Below are 21,981 nucleotides of genomic sequence, written 5' to 3' on the forward strand. Positions count from 1 at the left end.
AGTAAAAATCAACAGTTTTTTAAGGAAGGAATTTGGGCTTTACCATCTCGTTGGGAGAAGGTTACCGACTGTAACGGTGGATATTTTGATGAATAAAGGTGATTATTTGAAAATATTTATTTATTTATAATTTCCCCCAAAAAAACGACAGGACTTTTTGAATGACCTGGTATATTGATGACAACTTAATACCTTGACCATAGGGGTTCTCCTGGAAAAGCACTTATAAACAGGATTTTTTAAAAAAATAAATATACTTTCTTTTCAATTAATTTAAATAAGCATTATATAAGGTATTAAATGTAATATTTAGCCAAATAAAGTTTAAATACCTATTTCTAACCATAACGACACATTGCACATTTCACCCACATATGCTGCCGAATCTATTATCTTAGCAGCTGATAATTGAATGTTTTGCTAGTTCTTTAGCTGAATTACAGAATAAGGACTCTAGAAAGTTATTGTTATATCACAACATTTTCTATAAAACATTTAAACAATATGAAATAATCCAAAACTATGTAAAAAAAAAAATTTTATTGAAGTATATAAAACAAAAGACTACATAGGTAAATAAATTTGTATTCTTCAAAAATAAATTGGATAGTAAAAAAAATTTGGGGAAAGTTAAAATCCTTAAAGGCGGCAGAACCCAGAACGACGGTAGCTGCTAGGACAGTACCAAACACTACTTGGGACAATCTAAGGTAATGGAGCTCTCCCTGCTGCTTCAAACACAAGCTGGAAAAACGACCTCCCTTGATGATAGCTTACCAAAGCTTGACGATAATGAGTTGTCAACTAAAGTCAAAGTGTTAAGAGACGCTTAAGTGTCTATTCTAAATATACATTAGTGTTTTAAAGTTAAATCAACAAAGTGATATTAAAGTGAAATCAAGAAAGTTATGTCAACCAAGTGTTATTAAATGTATGTCAGCAAAGTGATATGAATATTACAGCGAATAGGTCGGTTGATGTATGACATGTCACAATCTCACAAGAGGAGATCATAACACGAAAAGAAAAGGCAGTCCTTCCCCGCGGGACCAGCCCGGCAATCCCCCCCTTAAGACCCCCGGGGAGCGGTGGCCTTATATCATTTTTGAAATATTAGCTTAAAACAGGAAGAGAAAACTTTAAGATAAGTAAATTGAGCAATATTTAAAAAGTGCCTGAAATTGAAAAACGGCATTTGTATCCAAAAACCAACACTCAAGGGATTAGCCTCAAATTGAGGTTAACTTGTACCAGCCAATCTGAATAACCAATCTACAGGCTTGCACGTGCCTCAATGGCAACGTGTTGAGACACCTTTATATTTACATCTTCCTCCCAAAGAGAGGATGAAATATACCGTTTTTCATTCTTAGATGTGAATAAAACAAAACTTATAGCATAAAAAAATCAAATATATTGGTTTGTATTTGAGTGTTGCAATGGTTTTCTCAATGGTATAAATTTGATCATAATTTTTTAAATATTTACTTAAAATGGGAAATGAATTTAAAGTTATGTCTACAAAGTGATATTTAAAAAAAAATAAATAAATAGAATCAATGTAGGAATTACAGGATGTGGCCAGAATTTAATTTTTCTTCTCTATTAAATTAATTTCTCTTTATATAATTTACTTTTTATGAAGTTGTGTAAAATAAAAATATGTATCAAATTATAGTGAGTATGTCTTTGTATATTCATAAGTATTAAAGATTAAATTATTGTTTAGAACATAAATTTTGCATTGAAAATATGCATCAAATCATAGTGAAATATGAATGGGTTTTATCAAACTATATTTTTAATATGTACTTTATTTATATGTGAAGATGTTATTGAACAAGTATTCAGAAGCATGGACTCAAAATGGATTAAAATTTCAATTGTAGTAGTCATGAAAAAAAAATTTGGTAATTATATTTTGTTGGGTTAAATATGTTATAGTATCGAGTTGTATGTGTATTTGTAAGCAGTTATTAACTCAGAGGCGGTTTTTTTGACCAAATGTTTATTAAAATGATTAACAGAATTTATTAGAAATAAAAAAAAAAATATTTTGAGTACAAAATATTTTTTTTACTTTTACCTAGAGAGGAGGAGAAATGTGATATCCTCTTTTTGTGTAAATAGTATATTTTTATACATAAAGGGTTTTTAATAGGTTTTTATTTTATTTATCGTTTCAATATTATTCAATTGCTTTGTTAAACCAAAAAGAAAGCTAACCAATTTTGTTCAGTCAAATATGGAGTGGAAAGATCGTTATTCAAAACAAAGAAGATGGCGGGATGTGTCTTGACAAAGTTAGTTGAACCGTGGCCATGTTGAGCAGATTCAAATATTTTAAAAGCTTTATTTTAACTTCCCATCATAATTGAAATTACGATACATTTAAAAAAAAAAATAGAAATTCAGAATAAGTATTAAAGAAAATTATTCATAAAGGAAATCATAAGAAAAAACTCAAAACTGTAGTGCTACAATCTATCTTGAGAACAAACTCCTATAGAAGGGGAAGGAAGAGAGCTTGGTTTTTGATCACTCGTTGCTTAGGCAGGAGATGAATGACATCGCCTAGAGGCAGGAGATGAATGACATCATCTAGAGGCAGGATGTCCTGAAGTAGTAGCTAAGGGATCTACTCTCAGTGGTAGACATCTTGAAAAAAGAAGACATCGAAGAGTCACCCTTTGTATTTAGTTTTTGAGCATTTGTTGCTTAGGCACAGGTGGGGGATGATGTTTCCTGGATGAGGAGGTCCTCATCATCTTTTGTCTAGATCAAGGGAGACATCTTGAAAAAGAAGACATTGAAGAGTCACCCAAGAAGAATAAGGAACTCTTTGTTTTGGATCACCAGTGAATGAGATGAGTGAAAAATTTTGGAGGAAAAATGTTTTGTGCTACAGCAAGTGTTAGTTTGTTGAGAAAGAAGACAAAGAAAACCTTCCATCATCAAAAGAAGATTGTATAAATTGGTTAGTGTTGTACAACCTAGAATTTTAAGTATATTTGTAAAAGTAGATGTTAATTAAGCCTAGAAACCCCACCCTGAGATTAAGAGTCAATCAATCATGTAATAAAATTCTATTATCAATTTAATATTAAAGATTTTCATTTGAACCAGAGCTATACTTAAGAAATGAGAATAAGTGAAAACTAACAAATTTCTTTTTTATTTATAATAAAATTAATAATTATTATTACAATATATAAAAGACTGGATATCAAAAATGATTTGACGGACATAAAAAGCAAGCTAAATGCCATTATTAACTATTATTGAGGCACTTAAATTTTTTGACATTTAGCTTGTTTTTTTGGTCATAATTAATTTGTTTGGCACCAGGCCTGTTATTTATGTACGGTCTTCAGTTGTGTTTTAATATCTAAAAACATTACTATTACCTGCTCTTCTCCTGATTCAATACGAGTTAATGATTGAGCAACAGGCTTTTGGGACATATATGAATAAAGTGTTCCAGGCCACCCAAATGCAGACGTTGGAGTGTCGAGATAGTGAACCCAATTATCTCTTTGATTTACATTCATCATGGAAATCTGGAATCCTTTCATGTCGAGACTAGACATAAATGTTCCAACATACAGCCTTTCTATTATGATATCTTTTTTTTCTAAAACAATAATATTCTTACACTAACTAGGATAATAGAAAACTATTTTATCATGTTTTTATTTTCTTATGTTAAGGTTATTTGATAATATTAAATATTAACTGCATCAGACTGTAAGTTTCGTAAATAATTTATAAATTAAATGAGGAGATGGTTGGGGGGTGCGGTCAATGAAACACAAATAAGTATGACTAACTTATTTTAATGTGCCGACGTTTCGGCTAGAGTTTCTAGCCTTCTTCAGGGCTAAAAACAAAACAAGATAACAACCACAGTAAGTATAGAAAAATAAAATATAAAAGAAAGTATAAACAAAATAATTTTACATATACAATGAATAGTTTTACAAAATAGAATTAATAAAATTAAGTGATGAGAGAAGCGGGAAATAAAATGTAGACATAGGTAATTGAAAAAGCGGGTACAATAACTTACTTAAGGAAATGAAATAAAATTAAAGTTATATAATGCAAAGAAGTATGAACATATTAGTTATTATTAATTTAAAATTTAAATATGAAAAGAAAATGAAAATTGAGAGGAAGAAAATATATGTAACAATAATAGATGATAAAGAGGCAAATTATAAGTATAGTGTACAAAACTTATAACACGGGCAAGGAAAATGGATAAAGTGGAGAAAATAAGGGGAAAGAGTAAAATAAGATAAAAGTTTAAGGTTAACTTAGCACTATTTGTTAAGTGTGATAAGAGAGTATTAATAGCGTTCAGTTGATCTCTAATCAAAACTTTTATAATTTTATGGAAAAATGATAAAATACTTGGATTTTACTGACATTAATGACATGGGCAGAATAGCCTGCAAAAAGTTTTTAATTTGTTGGACATGAGGTGTAAATTTTTATTTAAGATTGTCCTAGATTAAGACACAGGATAAAAAAAAATTGAGCAAAAATATAAAAATAAATTATACAATTTTAATTAAAATTTAAATATTTAATTAAAAATTAAGTTTTTGGTATTCCAATTAAAGTTTACTGCTTGTTGAGATGACCTCTTCATGATCAATTTTCAAGTTTTTAAAATCTTAGTTCACTTAATTGACTTCAAATAACACACTTTACAAGTTCCTATTACCGGTATATATCATTAATTACAGAGGCATGGCAATCAGAGTTTACATTATCTAGACTGCACTGCTCCCGCATCTTAACAAAAATCATTATAATGTTCAAATGTTTAAATTTAAATTTCAAAATATTCATTTCTCAAAAGAATGATCAAATAAACGCTATTAATAAACATAATGCATTAATATGCCATTTATAACATCTAATAATCCCATATTTCAACAGAATTATTTATAAATCATAAGTAATTCTTAATTAAGACTTTCGATATAGATAATAATTAGTTGTACTGCAATAATTACAACTGAAATTAATTTTCACCCTTTTCCACTTGAACAACGTTTTGGGGCTCTCTTACCCATTATCCAGTACTACAAATAGAAATATTTCCAATCAACATTTAACACATAGTTGTATCCAATAAAGTTGATATCGCACCTTAATAAAAAAATTTTAATCCATCCAGTCAACATAGCAGTGATTCCTCCCACTTCGGAAGGACGCATGCCGCCCGCCATCTTGAAATATTTTAAATGACTTTGTTTAGCCCTCCGTAACTTCTGAATGATGAAATTGCTTAGCTTGCTTTTTGGTTTAATAAAAGAAAATCAACAAATATTAACGTTGATACATAAAATAAAACCAACTTTACATAAAAAAAACAACTTTTTATCAAAAAAGAGGATATTACAATATACATAAATAAGTTACAGCCTTAGTCAGCTGTTACTTCCATGTCAGCTGACTGAGGAGATCAGCTGATCAAATGTATATAAATAGATGTACCGAACCCATTAAAGCCTTACGGCAGCCTATCTTGCAATGCCATACTGCCAAAACAAGATGTATTAGTTTGCAAACGTATATACATTCATTTCTCATTTTTATATATTTAATTGTTTGTTTTTATTTTTCTCTAGGAGGTCAGAAAAAAAAATAAAGCCAGTATGTTACAGCAGTTAAAACGTGTCAGATCTTATTCCTTCTTATCTTTTTTGACATTTTGCATTCGCCCACACTTAACCGGTGCCGGAACTTTAGATACCTGAGTAATTTTCAGTCTAAAAGAAATTTTTTTTTTCATTGTTCTCTTTGAATTATGACCAGTAACAGAATAGTGAGAAGAGCAGTTCTGAACCTGGAGAATATGAACCAAAATAACCAACCTCAAGCTGCAGTCAACCAAACTTTAGCACCTGGCAACCCACCTCCGCAGGAGATTCAACCACTACTAGAAGTCTCTTTAGCACAATTTCATGCCACGAGGCTAGATTGGATCAAGGTCCGTACGGCGACTGCCCAGGACCTGTGGAAGGTGGTGTCGGACCAAGAAAAATTCACTGGAGAGACCGGAGAATTAAATCATTTTTTAAAAGGGGGCGATCGCCTAATGGGGCTTATAGAAGCGAAGATGTCAGAGGATCTACTGGACAGCGAGGATGCAAAAGCACTAAAAGTAGCGGTAGTCTGCTGAGTAAAAAGAAGTATCCTAAATCAGATTCAGCCCGATGAAGAGACCCCCTGGCCTAACGGAGACGGAAAGTAGATACAGTGCAAGGTACATACTGACCACAGACTGCTCCAGTGGGTAGGAAAACTGAAGGAATTGTCAGGCAGGATAACTCACTGGAAGGAGCGTCTAGTGCAGTACAACATGGAGGTTATATATAAACTGGGCAAAGAAAATGTGGTGGCTGATTGGTTGTCTCGAGCCATAACCACAAACGCCGTGGAACAAGAAAATGGGAAACTGTCCAGTGTCATGAGGGAATGGACGCCTATAGAAGAAGACCAGGATGAAGCGGAAGAAAGACCAGGGGACATAGAGGAAATGGAGGAAATAATTAATGACAAGAAGAGACAAATTATGTGGAAGACAAAAACCACCAGAATGACCAAAATTAAACATAGTAAGTGCGGGAGAAGTAAAATAACGACGATCTGGTGGCAACAAAGCATGAAGAATGACCAGATCTGTAGAATGCTTCGAAGCCTGGAGAAAAGCATCACCTGTATTCATCCTTTGCAAACTGATGGTGGAAACCCTTCTGGAAGAAGAAGAACAACGAGAAGTCACCTTTGCGTATCATTAGGGTAAGACAAATCACCGGAGAATCCATAAGACTATGCGGCATACAATCATTTGGTGCACACCTTTACGGGGTTTTCGCCGTTTGAGATCCTTTTCGGCCTTTGTGGAATCCGGCAGGACTATAAGGGCACGGCGGTAGATGGTGACGAGATAAGCAACAATCATGTCAATAGGAAAAAGTCCGGGGAAAATTACTGAGGGAGAATCATACAAGCCAGGAAAGTAGCTTGGGAGAATTTAAACCTTACAGATAGGAAGGGAATGATAAAAATTGGGACAATTGTATATAGAAAGTTGGGATCAAACAGGGATAAGGAGATACAATGATACGAGGGACCATTGTAACTATTGAGAGTATTAGAGAACCCAAAAAGTGCAGGACCGTTCATATTGAACAACTTAAAGTCCCACAAACCGAAACACCTGTGCAAGAGTAATCCGGAGTGTCTTCATTTCAACTTATCTGTTGTATTATGTTTTCTTAAGTGATTTAATTTTTTTTTATTTATCTTTGATTATGGCGATATCCTGAATAAATTACGTTGCATTTTTTTTCAATTGTATATCATATTTTTTCAGCCTTAGTCAGCAGTTACTTCGATGTCAGCTGACTGAGGAGATCAGCTGATCGAATGTATATAAATAGATGTACTGAACCCAATAAAGCCAGTATGTTACAGCAGATCAAACGTGTCAGATCTTATTCCTTATTCTCTTTTTTGACATTTTGCATTCGCCGATACTTAAGTTATATATATATATATGATTTAATTTTTTAAAAAGTAATTTCTACCCCCTATTACGGATATCATTTAATGTTGTCTATTTTTAATATTTTCTTTGATTTCCTAATACTCTTTACTTTTAACATTATTTTCAAATGTAACCTATTACTTAACTGTCAACCTTTCATTTTTATACTTGTCAGCAATCTGTAAAGTATCTTTTCTACCTTCTTCGCTATCTTCCTTTATTTTGGATTTTATTCTAATTCCCTTTTTCCATATTTTAGTGTGTACTGTATTTTACATATTTTTTTTATCTGTTATTATTTCCATTTTCATTAATTGTCTAGGACCTTTTATTATTCTTATTTAATTTTACGTTTCACCGTACATATTTTTATTTTTTGATTTACACTGTTCATATTTATTTTTACCTCATTTAAGTCCTCATGAAGCCCTAAAATGTGAGGTGAAATTTTGGCTCATATTAAATATTTTAATGACTATTTGAGTTTTTTTTTTTTTTTTTTTTTTATCACACTTGGAGCGTCTTCCTATTATTAAATATTTATTGCAAATACTGCCCTTTTGGACATCAGGTACAAGTAAAGTATTTTCAAAGAGCCACAGCCTGCCAACTCCTGAGTTACAGTAATATTGATATAACTCAAAATATACAAACCTATCAGCATTTTGGCTGCCCTGGCGACAATAAAGGACTCTATTTGAGTTAGGGTCCCAAGGTTGCCGATGAGAACACAGGCCCTGTCTCCGGCTCTTACTACTTCAGATTCAAAAATTTTGTTCAAAACCTGGCCCACCATTACTTCCACCTTACCCATCTGTAACAAATTGTATCGTAAATAACAAATCGTAATCATAATCGGCAAAGGCTACATTATAATAAAAATTTATATTAGTTTTCTTTTTCAGGAATACGAGCCCTTTTTAACAATTCTTTATTCTTCTTACATCTAAACAACAGCAAAGAATTATCAATTCATATCTTATTATCAATTCATTCAATTAATATTTGAATATAAGAGAAAACATGAGTTATGTTTTTTGTTTATATAAGAAACTGGCAGACCCTGTAATGCTTCACTATTGCTATATTTGAAGATATATATAATAGAACACTATTGCTATATTTGAAGATGAATATAATAGAACACTATTGAACTTTAATATCAATTCATATATAGAAGTGATAAGACCACAACTACAGCAACATAAATGCTAACAGCTGACTTCACTACATAATCCTTAATACTGGTCCAATTTAGTTGATTTTTTCTTATTCTTTTAGGCAATTTAATTATCTATGATATTGCCATATATATATACTACATAAAATATGAATAGCTTTTATACAATAACCCTCACTGAGCTTCAATATTACTAATTTTTAATTTCTATTAATGGTATTACTAATGGAAAAATGGTATTTGATGGTTTCAGATGATGCTAAAATAATTTGAGTCAAATTATCAGAATGGTGTTTTAAGCCTTTAGAATTAGATTTAAAATTTACCATACAATTCATATATTCTGAAATATAAATTACTTCCAAAATATTTCTTCTAAAACTATTCTCTTCCTTATGAAGGACTTTTACACTCTCAAAACTAAACCTTTTTTTTTTTTTTTTAACATGTTACACTATAATAAAGAACAAACAAATATTTTTAGATGGAAACAAAATTTGCTGCAAAAATTATATTTTTAAGTATAACGGTGAAGTATTTCGCCAAAAGTATGGCCTTCCAATGGGTATAATACTGTCCATATGTCTGTCAGGATTAGTAATGAATAATTTAATACAAAATGTTTTATTGGAAAAAAACTAATTTTGTAAATGTGACAAATCAATTATAAGATATGTTAGAAGAAATATAAATGTAATGTGTGGGAGAATTAAATGTAAATAATATGAACATTGTCTCATTAATAATGATCTAAGGGCCTGTAGTGATTTTTCTAACGATTATCGATAATAACAGTCCAGAAGGTTTTATGAGATGCTACAGAGTGAATGATAAAATTGTCATGTGATTATTAATGTTAGTTATAATAAAAGTTTCATATTTCATGTCAATAATAATTAGCTTTAAAAATGTTCTAAAGTACAACTATTATCTATTTCCGTGTCAGTTTACAACAGGGCCTAAGCATTGTAGAAGAAATGAACTATGTTGGGAGTATAGGATCAAATGAAATTATGTTTTTATTAAACATAAAAATGTTAATGCTACAGCATAAGCAAGACTTGGCATATTAGATAACAATAAATTCAATTTTAAAGAAGTAAAAATATTAAACAAAGCAGACGATGTAAAAATTATGAAGTATTTGAAGTCTAATTATATAACAAAAAATATATATAAGATGTAGTGAATGATAAAACTGATAAAGAAGGAATTGGACAACATTATTTACATATAAATAGATTTTTAAAACAACAGTAATAAGTAATGAAATAAATTACAGTAAATACATAACAGAGAGAGAGAGAATTAGGTTACAGAGCACTGAAATATGAACTGGTAGGTGGACAAAAAAAAAAATAGAAAAATTTTAAAAATCACTTTAAATAAAAATAGAGAATTCAATCATAAAATTGTAAACAGAAAATGGAACTGGATGAGATTACAAAGTTTATTTCACTACCAAATGTAATTCCATACATTTATTTCAAAACTCTGGGAAAAAAGGGTGTATTAATCGTGCCTTGAACACTGTCTAACTTATAACCTTTCTTAAATAAAAAAGTTAATTTACATTATTGATTATAGTATGCATTATTAGTAAAACATGAAAAATTAAAAGGAATATTTTAAATTCTAAATTCTTCAACAAATTAATGTTTATTATATATTTACCGGGATTGTAGATATCCCAGCCTCACCATGAACTCCGCAGCCTAATGAAACCTCATCATCTTTCAAACTGAACAGCAAATCAGAACAACCAGGGATTCGGCATGGCACTAGACATGCTCCCATCGAAGCCACCCGTTTTGATATGTCGTTGTAGACGATTTTCAGGTCGTTAAGGCTTTTTTCCTCTTCAGACATAGCACCAAGCAACTACTAGTGCAAAAAAAATCAGTGTAATTACCACGGAGAGAGAAAAACTTTATTAAAAAAACGTTTGTGCAGCCCAACTGCATTGTGTTGCTAACAAGAAAGCATACTTACTCAAATCTACTTAGATAATATTTTTTGAATCTTACAAAATATAGGCAGTCAAATAAATAATATATATAATAACAGTATATGACTTTTTTTTTCTTCTTTCTTTCATATTTTCTCTTCCAATCCAATGTATCTTTTCTCTTTCCCCCTCCCCCTCTTTAACATAAATGGAACAAAACTAAAATACAGAATATAAATAATAAACATAAAACCTTTAAATTGCAGATCACTCTAACGTAAAACTGACTTGTGTAAGTCTGTCCGGCAGAAAAAAACTCTTTGTGGATCACTCCTGTGGTGTTGAACTTAGGGAAAAAAGTTTTGGGCGTAGCCTCCAATGTTTTGGTCAAGTTCAAATTGGTAACATTGCCAGAGCCAGCCTGCAGTCCAGACCTAGTACTCAACTTCTTTTTTTTTTTCTTTGAATTAAGATACAACTGAAAGGGAAGCCATACGACACAATTCCAGTAGCTGCTTCAATGATCTAACTAACCAACCTACTCATTATAATTGTCTGTTTGAAAATTCAGATAATAAATAAGGCTACCATGGAGGAAAGGAATGGCAAGTTTCACACAGTTTTACAATTCCAGGTGCTTTTTAAAGATTGTTAGATTAAAATTATTTCAAGTATCCTCTTCCTGTTTTAAGCAAATATTTCAAAAGTAATATAAGACCATCATTCCCTAGGGGTCTTAATGGGGTGGGTCCAGCTGAAAAGGATTGCCTTTTTTGTGTTATGATCTCCTCTTGTGAGATTGTGAAATTTCGTACATCGACCAACCTACTCGCTTTAATTGTTATTCCAATTGGAGGATTAACTTCAATATTTATTCTTTTTCTCTAATTTTGTGGCATTTTTTGGACACCACTAGAATTTACGTTGTAAAATCCTTCTTTCAAATCTGAGCAGGCATCTTTAGTTAGGATTTAACCTAATGAGTGTCTTGTAGATTCTTACTTTGGCCTGTTTCGCCAAAATGACTTTAGAGAGAAAAGTAGCACCTATTAGTTAATGCAATTTTCCTACCTATTTCTTCCTTCTATTTAAGTAAACAAATAAGTAGCATAAAAAATCCTCAAAATCTGACAAAACCTCCTCATTTCACCGTATATTTATTCCATAATAACCAGTATACAGTTAGTCCTATCAGCTGTAGCAGAATTTCATTCATTTTACCTATAGGTTACTTCAGAAACACTTTATCTAATTCTTAACAGTGAAAAATTGCAATGAAGTCCTGCCAATGAAGCTGTATGATACCTTGTGGTTCATCTGGATTGTCGCCAAACTTGGAATCACCACATTACCATCAAACTAACGCAAACCAGCATAAGGTTAGCAATGCCATTTCCTCTCATCAATAGAAAATCAAGCTTACAGCCAAAAGCAACTACTCTCATCTACAAAATAGTATTAAAAGCACTTCACAAACTGTTATATGATAGCCGTGTAAGGCCTTCCTCCCCCCCCCCCTGCTCCTACAACTGCTTTAGAAACATTGAGAATAAAGTTGCCAATTGCATGAGAAGTTGTTATTACCTATTGCGTTAGAAGCGGTTATTTCTTTTGTTTTAAGCAAATTTGATTATACTTACTAAAAAAAATTCACAGTTTGATAAAGTACAAATAATCGGTTTGTCACCTTTTTTTTCTGTACCTTGAAAATAAATGCACATCCTAAAATTCCTCTGTTACCAATAATCGCAGCCATGTCAGTTCCTAATAACGCTACATCATCGCTGATTGATATTTTCTCAACCTGAATAAAAATATTCAATCACTTATTTATCAATAATAAGAAGTAAATTAAGGAGCATTGAAGATAATCTTTAACTAACATCAATTCCTTTAGCCTTCGCTCTTTCTATTGCTAGCCCAAAGTTTAATTGATCTCCAGTGTAATTCAATACAGCAACAAGAACTCCGCCTATACATATCATACATACATACATTTTTAGGTTATTAAGATTATCTTGCTTAGGAAGAAAAAAATACTAAGCAGGTATAAAGAAAAACTGAATACCTTTATTCAATTTACTGAGAATAGAAATGGCACTGAAGATATGTGATGTTGATGGTGATGTAAAGATAGGACCAGATACAGATCCAGTCAGCATATTGTCAGCAATGTACCCTATTTAGAAACATATAAGGAAAAAAATCAGTCACCATCTACCATTACATATATTAAAAAATAGTTTCTTCTTCTTTATAAATTTTTAAATACAGTGAATATTGCTAATAATGACCTCCATGGAAATAGGCATATCCAGTCACTGCAGCTGTTCCGTTTTCAGAAGCTTAAATCAGAATATTATAAAACATTGAGGCACACAGCCTTCTAGGGTTTTCATACCATTCTGGTATCTGGAAAACACTTGAAGTAGAAATTTAAATCTGTCTTCTCATCGTGTCAAGTTATGTTGGCTCTCGTAGTACCTCTTTTGCTCTCTCATCCTTTTGTGGCTTACTTACTTGCTCATGATTATTAAATGTACTAATTTGTTGTGCATTTCAGTGTCAATAAATTCTCTCAATGTAATTCTGTATTCATCTCTGAAGATTTATAACCTTTAAGATCTGCATAAGTGTACATCAGGTCCAATTATTCTCTTTCTCAACCTAATTATCTAATAGACTGCTTTGCTCATGCGTTGTGTCTGGATAATTACTGAAGGCAATTATCCAAAATTATTTATTGTAGAAAGATAGGAAGATCCGGGTGGGGGTCAATAAAGATATCAAAATATTAAAATAAAACTATTAATTGTTAACCAATGTTTCGCCCCACTTTACAGGGCTTCATCAGGGCTAAATGAAAAAACAACATACAAACATTATGGAATCAACAGAACATTAAAATAAAAAAACATTTCAAAACAATTGAATTGAAATGTTTTTTTATTTTAATGTTCTGTCGATTCTATAATGTTTGTATCTTGTTTTTTTTTCATTTAGCTCTGATGAACCCCTATAACGTGGGGTGAAATGTTGATTAACAATAAATAGTTTTATTTGACTATTTTGATACCTTTATTCACCCGGACTATTTTCCTACCATCGACTTCATACGGGCAACTATCTTCTTCCAACAAAATTATTTATATCGATTCAAATTAATTGAGTCCTTAAAAATATTATTATTGGATTAATTTTCCAAAGACATAGCGTGTTTACTAGTTGCAGGTTAGATGTCATCATAAAATATTCTTACCATTGAAATATACAATATTTTAGAGTGTGGTAGTGACTAAAATAATCCTTAAAGCTACAAAGATGAACAAAATATTTATTTACCTTTAATATACCCATGAATAATATAATATGATAAAATGATACAGATAGATGGTTTGCCATAAAATATATTTATATCATATTTGAATACCTATAGCTTGGTAGAAGGAAATGGTGGTGATGAATGCCGTGGTAGGTAATGACTTCTCAGCCATCAAGTCCAAGATCAGACCAATCCATTCTTCCTTTCAAGCTCAAAATCCTTAAGTCTGTCATCTTCTAGTAATTCAGTGCGCTTACCCCCCACGTGGTTGTCAAGGAATCCTTCCTTCTGGAAGGATGGTTGTCTTTGGTGGTCCTCTATCCACAAAGGATAAGTCATAAAGACTAAGTGTTTGTAGTAAATCATAATAGACTTATCCTGGGAGCCTGTTGACCCTTTTCTCGAGCTGATGCCTTGTCAAAAATAAGGTTTTTTCGACCCTGAACCATATTCTATCCATTACTTCAAAAAGGTTCCTGTGTGTTGAAAGGTGTCAATATGTTTTCTGAGCAACCACTGTTTCTCAGGCATATAAATTGATAAAAAATTGCCCATTTAATTAATAAAACATTATTATTGGATAAATGGTTAAGAACAGAATGTTATGTATATCAGCAATACTTTTACAATAGAAACCGGTAATAATTTTTAAATGAAAAATATAATTATAAGTAATTAGGAAGAGTCAGTGTTGTGGTAAAAAGAAAACAAAAAATAGTTTACAACTATTTATTTGTAGAAGTTCCGCCACACTAAGTAAAGGTTCTTCAGGACCAAAAAGGTACATTCATTTTAAATAATTTTCATTCCGTACATATATTTACTTACTAGTTTTTCATAGGTACTTTATTTTGTTGGCTGAAAAAGTAGTAAGTAAATATATGTACGGAATGAAAATTATTTAAAATTAAAGTTATGAAAAAAATTGAGAAAGAAAATATAATTAATTAATGAAATATGTAAGTAAAATATTAGAATGAAAGAAATAAAATAAAGTTATATAAACCAAAATAAGTAATTAATAAATATGACAATAATAAGATGTGATAAACATAACTTAATAACTTATTGGAGAAGTTTGTCAGGGGGTGCGGTCAGCAAAGAACAACATAAATAAACAAAACTATAATTATTTATTTTATGCCGACGTTTTGACCTGAGTTTCAGGTCTTCATCAGGGCTATAGAACGAAAGAGATAACAACAACATTTAGAGCAACATACAATTGAAAAGGAATAGTATACAAACAAATTTAGAATTATACAAAATATTGAATTAAATCATAAATGATAAAAAAATTGATAATTGATTAGTACAAAATTTTAATTAATTGATAATCATGGAATTGTATGGTAGTAGATTGAAAACAGTGACAGATGAAATATAATATCATGTACATAATAATAATAATAATATCATGTATATCTACACCTCATAACTTAATAACCTGGCTGAGGAAGAAAGAATAAAAAAAGAAATAACATGTGAAGAACATACCTAAAGCTCTTATGCTTGATGACTTCATATTTTATTCCTTTCATTCTGGTATTTTATTTACATATGTCATTAATTAAATATATTTTACTTATATATTTCATTAATTACATATATTTAAGTTCCTCACTGACCGCACCCCCAACCATCTCTTTATTCATATTGTGATTTTATTTAATGATTTAAAATAAAAAAATAAAAATAAATTTTAATCATCAGTACTTAATAATTAAGAATCATACAAATAGAAATTACCTATTGGAAAAGGTTCATGGCCAGACCCTCCACCAGTAAGAATGGCAGTTTTATTTCCTCTATACTGTAAAAATTAAACATTATTTATAATGTTTAAGTAATACGTAGTTAATTAAAAATTGATATTTTTAGGACTAGAACTGATTTTCTTCAGATATATCCTGCAAAGGATTAAAAATTATTTCCTAGTAGGTTTAATGATGTTCATGTCATTAAAAGTATTGATAAAGGAATCAATATTAAAAAAAAATAGGATCAAATAATTAATAAAACTGTATGAATAATAGGATTTGTTGTATTCAGATTATATTATGCATAAGATATATCTATTTTTATCAAAAAAATAAGTAAAAAAACTTTCTAAACTACTCGATGACATAACTCTTCCATTACAATTTATCTTTTTCTCTTCTTTCTAGTCTCAAAAACATAACTATGCTTAAACAAAACACAACTTCATATTTAATAATTAATGTTTACAATTGGCATTTCCAGACTAGGTTTCTAAACAATATTGACAGTTGTACTTGTATTAATACATGAAAATCTGATTTAACCTTTTATATCAGTTAGTTATCATAATTACCTTAAACTCAACTCATGTATTGACTATCATGCCTACTTTTAAATTGAAAATATGCATTAGAGGGGCTAATTATTATAACTTTTTTTTCCATGATTAAATAAAAATAGATCAAAATGAGTTGGTTTATTTACCTTGTTGAGAAAAGTAATGCCATGTTCTGGAGACCCTGATAGACCTGGATAAACTTCGACTATTCCTTCAATCATGTCTTTTATAGATAGCTTTGTATCTCTCAACAAAGATTTTCGTTCCATGTTGAATTGACAGTTTAACTCGAATGAAGCGAAGGAATCTAAACAGCGATAAGTTAAAGTGATAAAGAGAATTCGTCAGCTTCAAGGGCGAACTCACGTAACACTAAATCTCAATAACAGGAAATTGTTTCCCAATCGGTACCATTGTCATTAGTTTATCCTAAAATATATTATTTTTATTACAATATAAGATTGTAATAAATATTACAATATATTCTAACCTGACGGATAAAAAGACCATAAAAGTACGACTGATCAAACTTGAAAATGGCCCATATGATATGGCCCAATTCCCATCTGAAAGTTGAGGAAAACTTAAATTTCCACTTTGAGAAAAATTTTCCTTTTTTTTTTTTTTTAAATGGAAATTCTACTACTAGATCTATAACACTTGTCACAAATCCAAGAATTGAACAAATGCTTGGTAAACAAAGGAAGTAACAAACATCTGAAACCATACACCTGTTTTGTGCTCAATTACATTAAATTTACTCTATTTTCATTATAAAATGGGATAATTATTTACTTTCACTCCTCGACTACTTCTTGACCAGACTGTACGTTAGGGATACGACATCGATGTTAGCTGGAAATGAGGCAGCGGATAAAGGGGCTAAAGAAGCTGCTACAATGAACGTTCCATCACTCCAAATTTACGAGCCGAAAGACGTAAAGGCATTTTTAAAGAACAGAATCCGAAAAAGTTGTGATTCAACTTGCTGTGGGCTGACGTACCACTCAACAATAAATTAATAAATGTAAAAAAAAACACACAAAAGTGAACAAGTGCCTTAAGGGGAAACAGAAGAGAAGAAGTGGTTGTTCCAAGAGTAAGAATAGGACATTCCAAATTAACACACCTCCACTTAATCACAAAAGAGGACCAGCCTATATGCCAAACCTGTCATTCCCCATTATCGATAAAGCATATAATTTAAGAGTGCTCATCATTTCGTCAAGCCTTCGAAAATAATAAAATTCCTCGTACAGGAGAATTGGCCCTTAAAGACTCAGCAAAATCCATAGACAAAATAATAAAATTTCTGAAAGAAAGTCAACTTTATACTAAAATATAATCCACCAATACCGACCAGTGTAAAAAGGAAATAGTCTACATTGAACCATCAAATGCAAAGACAAGAAGATAAATGAAGTAAAAAGGGTGTAATAACCTAGATGTTGATCGCCCTGAATAAAAATCTATTCTAATCTAATCGATGTTTTAAAGCCGATATTTTTTTAACTTCAATGTTTTACTTTTGTCCCAATTTTTCATTTTTTTTTTCCAAAAGTAACTAAATGAAAACAAAAAAATTACAGTATAAACAATTTCCTATCAACAATGTGGTGGAATAAAAAATAACGATGATTTAAAATATCTATGCTCAATATTAAAATATCATTGCATACAAATCTTTGCCAAAAATACATCGATGTTTTTGAACAACCATTTCAGTAACATAGGTCTGTTCCAACGACTACGTATACTCCCGCCAACCGAAAGTGGTTTTTGTAAAAAAGAATGCAACATTGACAAACAAAAAAATAGATGTTTTAAAATATCAGTGCTCAATATTATGGTAAAATATCGTTGCTCACAATACATTACCCAAAATACATCGATGTTTTTCAACATCCATTTGAGTAACGTAAGGTCTGTTCCAACGACTGTGCATGCTCCGGCCAAGTCAGAACTTATTTTCAATTAAAGAATGGGACATCGACTACAAAAACATCGATGTTTTAAAACATTTGTCGATGTCGCATCTCTACTGCATGTCGATAACTATATAGGTTAGTTTATAATATTAACTGCCTTTTAAGAGGGAAAATTTATTACTTCTTTCTCGCTTTAGTTAAAGTTTAACTTATAAATATAAAATTTAATACCTTTGATGTTTACGAATAAAGAGGTTTCGAAAAAAAAAAAAAATTTTTTTACGACCAATATTACTTTCGGAATCTTGTATTTTTTCCCATATGAAACTCTACTGTCAGACAATCTTCAGTATTAGATATTTAATATTAGAATACATTTTACAAAATAGCAATGTTACAAAATAAAAGAATTAGATATTACATATTTAAAGCAATCATTGGAATCTATAACCAGAAACTCTATTAATGAAGCACTCTATTTTATATTTACTTAATAGGTAATATACATTTTAATTATGAGAGATAGTTGACTGTGGATGACGAACGAGGAGAAAATGGTTGGGGGTGCGGTCAATGATAAACACAAATAAGTTGGATTAACTTATTTTATTGTGCCAACGTTTCGGGTAGAGTTTCTAGCCTTCTTCAGGGCTAAAAACAGAACAAGATAACAACCACAGTAAGTATAGAAAAATAAAAAAATAAGAAAGAAAGTATGAACAGAATAATTTTACAAAATAGAATTAATAAAATGAAGTGATGAGAGAAGCGGGAAATAAAATGTATACATAGGTAATTGAAAAAGTGGGTAAAATAACATAATTAAGGAAATGAAATAAAAATGAAGTTATATAATGCAAAGAACTATGAACATATTAGTTATTAATAATTTAAAAATTGAAATATGAAAAGAAAATGAAAATTGAGCGGAAGAAAATATATGTAACAATAATAGTTGATAAAGAGGCAAAATATAAGTAAAATATACCAAGAAATGAATAGAAAAAAAAATTCTGAAAACACCTATAATAATATAGTGAACAAAACTTATAACGCGGGTAAGGAAAATGGAGAAAAGTGGAGAAAATAAGGGGTTAGAGTAAAATAAAGAAAGGGGAAAGAAAACAAAAAAGAATAAAAACGAACCTGTTAGCTGGAAATCAAACGCCTAATGGATACTGCGCTAATAATGGATACATTTTAATGTTTTAATTTTACAAAAAAAGAACTTATATACACATTATCATATATTGTATATGCAAATATAGGATGTCACTACAATTATTTGGGGGGGGGATTTAAAATTTCTTAATTGGCAAATTACGTCTAATGATCCCATATTTCTATGTCTAATAATGTCCTAATTTTCCCATAGGTATAATTCAGAGGTTTGACATTTAACTCTCAATCTGCTCTTTGGATATAAGTCCGAAGATTCTCCTGTATTTATTGGGTCAACTTAATTAGACTTAATTGTTTTCTAATAGGAACTTTTTCTAGCTCCTCTAGTTATACGTTCTTACGTCCATTCCCTCTAGAGGGAAAAATTCCCTGTTGAGAGGGGGATGTATGATTCATGTTTAAAAGGTTTGTACAGTTTGGCCAAGAAGTAATTGTTCCCGCCTTTTTTGGGGGTAGTGAAAGTAAATAATTATCTAAAATGGAACAAAATAAGGATAGATGAAATCAAAGGAAACGTAAATATCAATAATGTAAATTGTAGATGATAAACAATCATATTAATAGTATTATATAACCTATAAATTAAACTTTCCTATTGAACTTTTTTCAGATATTTGTTAATTCATAGACTCAAACATATAATGTCTTTAAAAACTTATATTTGTGCTGTATTAAATCAAAATAAACCGCTAAAGATAATTAACAAGAATTGAAATAATCTATTTATAATAAATCGATATAATTTTAAAGTACCGTGTTCAGGTAACTTTGGAACACTTTTTAAGGTTTTACGCTGCTCCAATCTTTATTTTCAAAGTTAAAATGCTGAAAAAATCATTAATATATTAGGTCAGTCTATCTCTTACAGAATATAGTAAAATAATAAAGAGAAAGATTGCAAATTATTATTTTTTAAATGAGACATAGAAACTTTACTGACAGTAACACTCTAACACTCTTGTTTAAAAATTCTATCGATTCGGTGTAAATACATTGTTTCAAACCTTCTTAATTAACTTTAGCAGTTTATTTTTGGTTTAGCATTGCATGAGTATATTCTTAGGAAGACATTATGTGTCTAGGTAATTAAATTTAAAAGTTTCAGATAAAAAATCTAGAAGGAAAGGTGAATTTATAGGTTATGTAGTACTATTTACATTAATTGTTATCACCAACTACCCCTACTGTCATGTAGTACTATTTACATGAATTGTTATCACCTACTGTTATGTAGTACTATTTACATGAATTGTTATCACCTACTACCCCTACTGTTATGTAGTACTATTTACATGAATTGTTATCACCTACTACCCCTACTGTCATGTAGTACTATTTACATGAATTGTTATCACCTATTACCTCTACTCTAGCTGATATTTACATTTCCTTTTCATTTCCCGTATTCCCGAGTTCACCATTGTTTGACAAACAATTAAATATCAGCTATTGAATTTTCAGTGCATTTTCTATGAAATAGTACTTTTAAAGAAGCTATATCTCGGGAAATATTAAGCGTGAACTGCTCTATTAGGGCTCATATTTTAGCAAATGTACTCTACTTTAAATTATGTTCTTAAGGTTTTCTAGTGTTGTAGGTAGTTTTTAAAGATCCAGAGTTCAGAAATCAGAAGTTTTTATTAAAGTAATAAATAATTGGGTTGGAATAACTGACCTTTTTTCTCCTCTTAGGATCTTGGACTATTGCATTTCCGTTGAATAATTGAATTATAACTTATTTAATTAATAATCTTCTACTGGAAGAGTTTATAGAATTAATATGAATTTGGTGAATGATTCAATTCTTCCTTGTTTAAGTGTAATAATTTATTTCATATACTTCAACAACAACGTTTCGGGAATATCTCCCATCTTCAGTTCAACAAAACATTACTAATATATCATATATACATCATAAATATTCATAAACTGAAATAATGAAATAAATTATTACACTTAAACAAGGAAGAATTGTGTCATTCACCAAATCCATATTGAATTCTAACTTTTTTGTACGTTCGCAATACATCTCCTTCTTATATATTCCACATATAAGTAAGTGAAAGTAAAAAGGGAAAATGTAATTTTATTCATATGAAACAAAATATTCTGATCCATTTTAAAAATTACATATTTTTTTTTGCAGTAAAATTGGGTTCATCCTGGCAAATATTTCCCCACACGGGAGTAAACTCAATATTTCATGACGCTGTATGTTCCAACCACCATTCTTCTTCTTCAAATTCTTCATCTTCGATGTCCAGCCCTGAAAGGAGGATGGGTATGTTTGCTAGTTTTTCCTTCAGAGGGCTTTCCGGGTGAGCCGCCCTTATTGTCAACAATAAATACTCAAGCCTATCTTTCCAGTCTGCTGTTTCAGGAGGCGGGACTTTATTGAAAGGAAGGAGTTTCTTGAGAGCGTGGTTAATGGCCCGCATCCAGATGACAATAGAATAAGCACCGGGGTCCATGTTCTTCTTAGTACCGTAGGTGTGAAGGCCGACCCTAACGACAAGAAAAAGAAAAGTTAT

The 21,981-nt window shown here is 30.6% G+C and overlaps 2 protein-coding genes across 7 annotated transcripts in view; both read right to left on the reverse strand.

The window, feature by feature from the left end:
* Positions 1 to 16,977, reverse strand: part of LOC106678499 (PTS-dependent dihydroxyacetone kinase 1, dihydroxyacetone-binding subunit DhaK) — a 32,104-nt gene extending 15,127 nt beyond the window's left edge. Inside the window, exons 1-9 of one of the 3 annotated variants that reach the window (XM_014417036.2) lie at positions 16,831 to 16,976; positions 16,487 to 16,647; positions 15,770 to 15,833; positions 12,767 to 12,877; positions 12,582 to 12,670; positions 12,401 to 12,502; positions 10,425 to 10,631; positions 8,225 to 8,384; positions 3,408 to 3,634 (exon numbers count right to left, since the gene is read on the reverse strand). In XM_014417036.2, the coding sequence (XP_014272522.1) occupies positions 3,408 to 3,634; positions 8,225 to 8,384; positions 10,425 to 10,631; positions 12,401 to 12,502; positions 12,582 to 12,670; positions 12,767 to 12,877; positions 15,770 to 15,833; positions 16,487 to 16,609 (1,083 nt within the window). In that variant the 5' untranslated portion in view covers positions 16,610 to 16,647; positions 16,831 to 16,976. Of the gene's footprint in view, positions 1 to 3,407; positions 3,635 to 8,224; positions 8,385 to 10,424; positions 10,632 to 12,400; positions 12,503 to 12,581; positions 12,671 to 12,766; positions 12,878 to 15,769; positions 15,834 to 16,486; positions 16,806 to 16,830 lie in introns of those variants that run through there. The other 2 variants (XM_014417035.2, XM_014417038.2) reach the window with 2 other exon arrangements.
* A 4,539-nt stretch (positions 16,978 to 21,516) lies between these two features.
* The window catches only part of LOC106678494 (PTS-dependent dihydroxyacetone kinase 1, dihydroxyacetone-binding subunit DhaK), a gene marked incomplete in the record, with an annotated part of 63,674 nt that continues 63,209 nt past the window's right edge, over positions 21,517 to 21,981 (reverse strand). For all 4 annotated transcript variants that reach the window (XM_067052493.1, XM_067052490.1, XM_067052491.1 and 1 more), the window contains 1 exon segment: positions 21,517 to 21,955. In XM_067052493.1, the coding sequence (XP_066908594.1) occupies positions 21,652 to 21,955 (304 nt within the window).

This window comes from Halyomorpha halys, unplaced genomic scaffold (assembly GCF_000696795.3).
Source record: "Halyomorpha halys isolate HHAL.00 unplaced genomic scaffold, Hhal_1.1 Scaffold145.1, whole genome shotgun sequence".
NCBI lineage: Eukaryota > Metazoa > Arthropoda > Insecta > Hemiptera > Pentatomidae > Halyomorpha > Halyomorpha halys.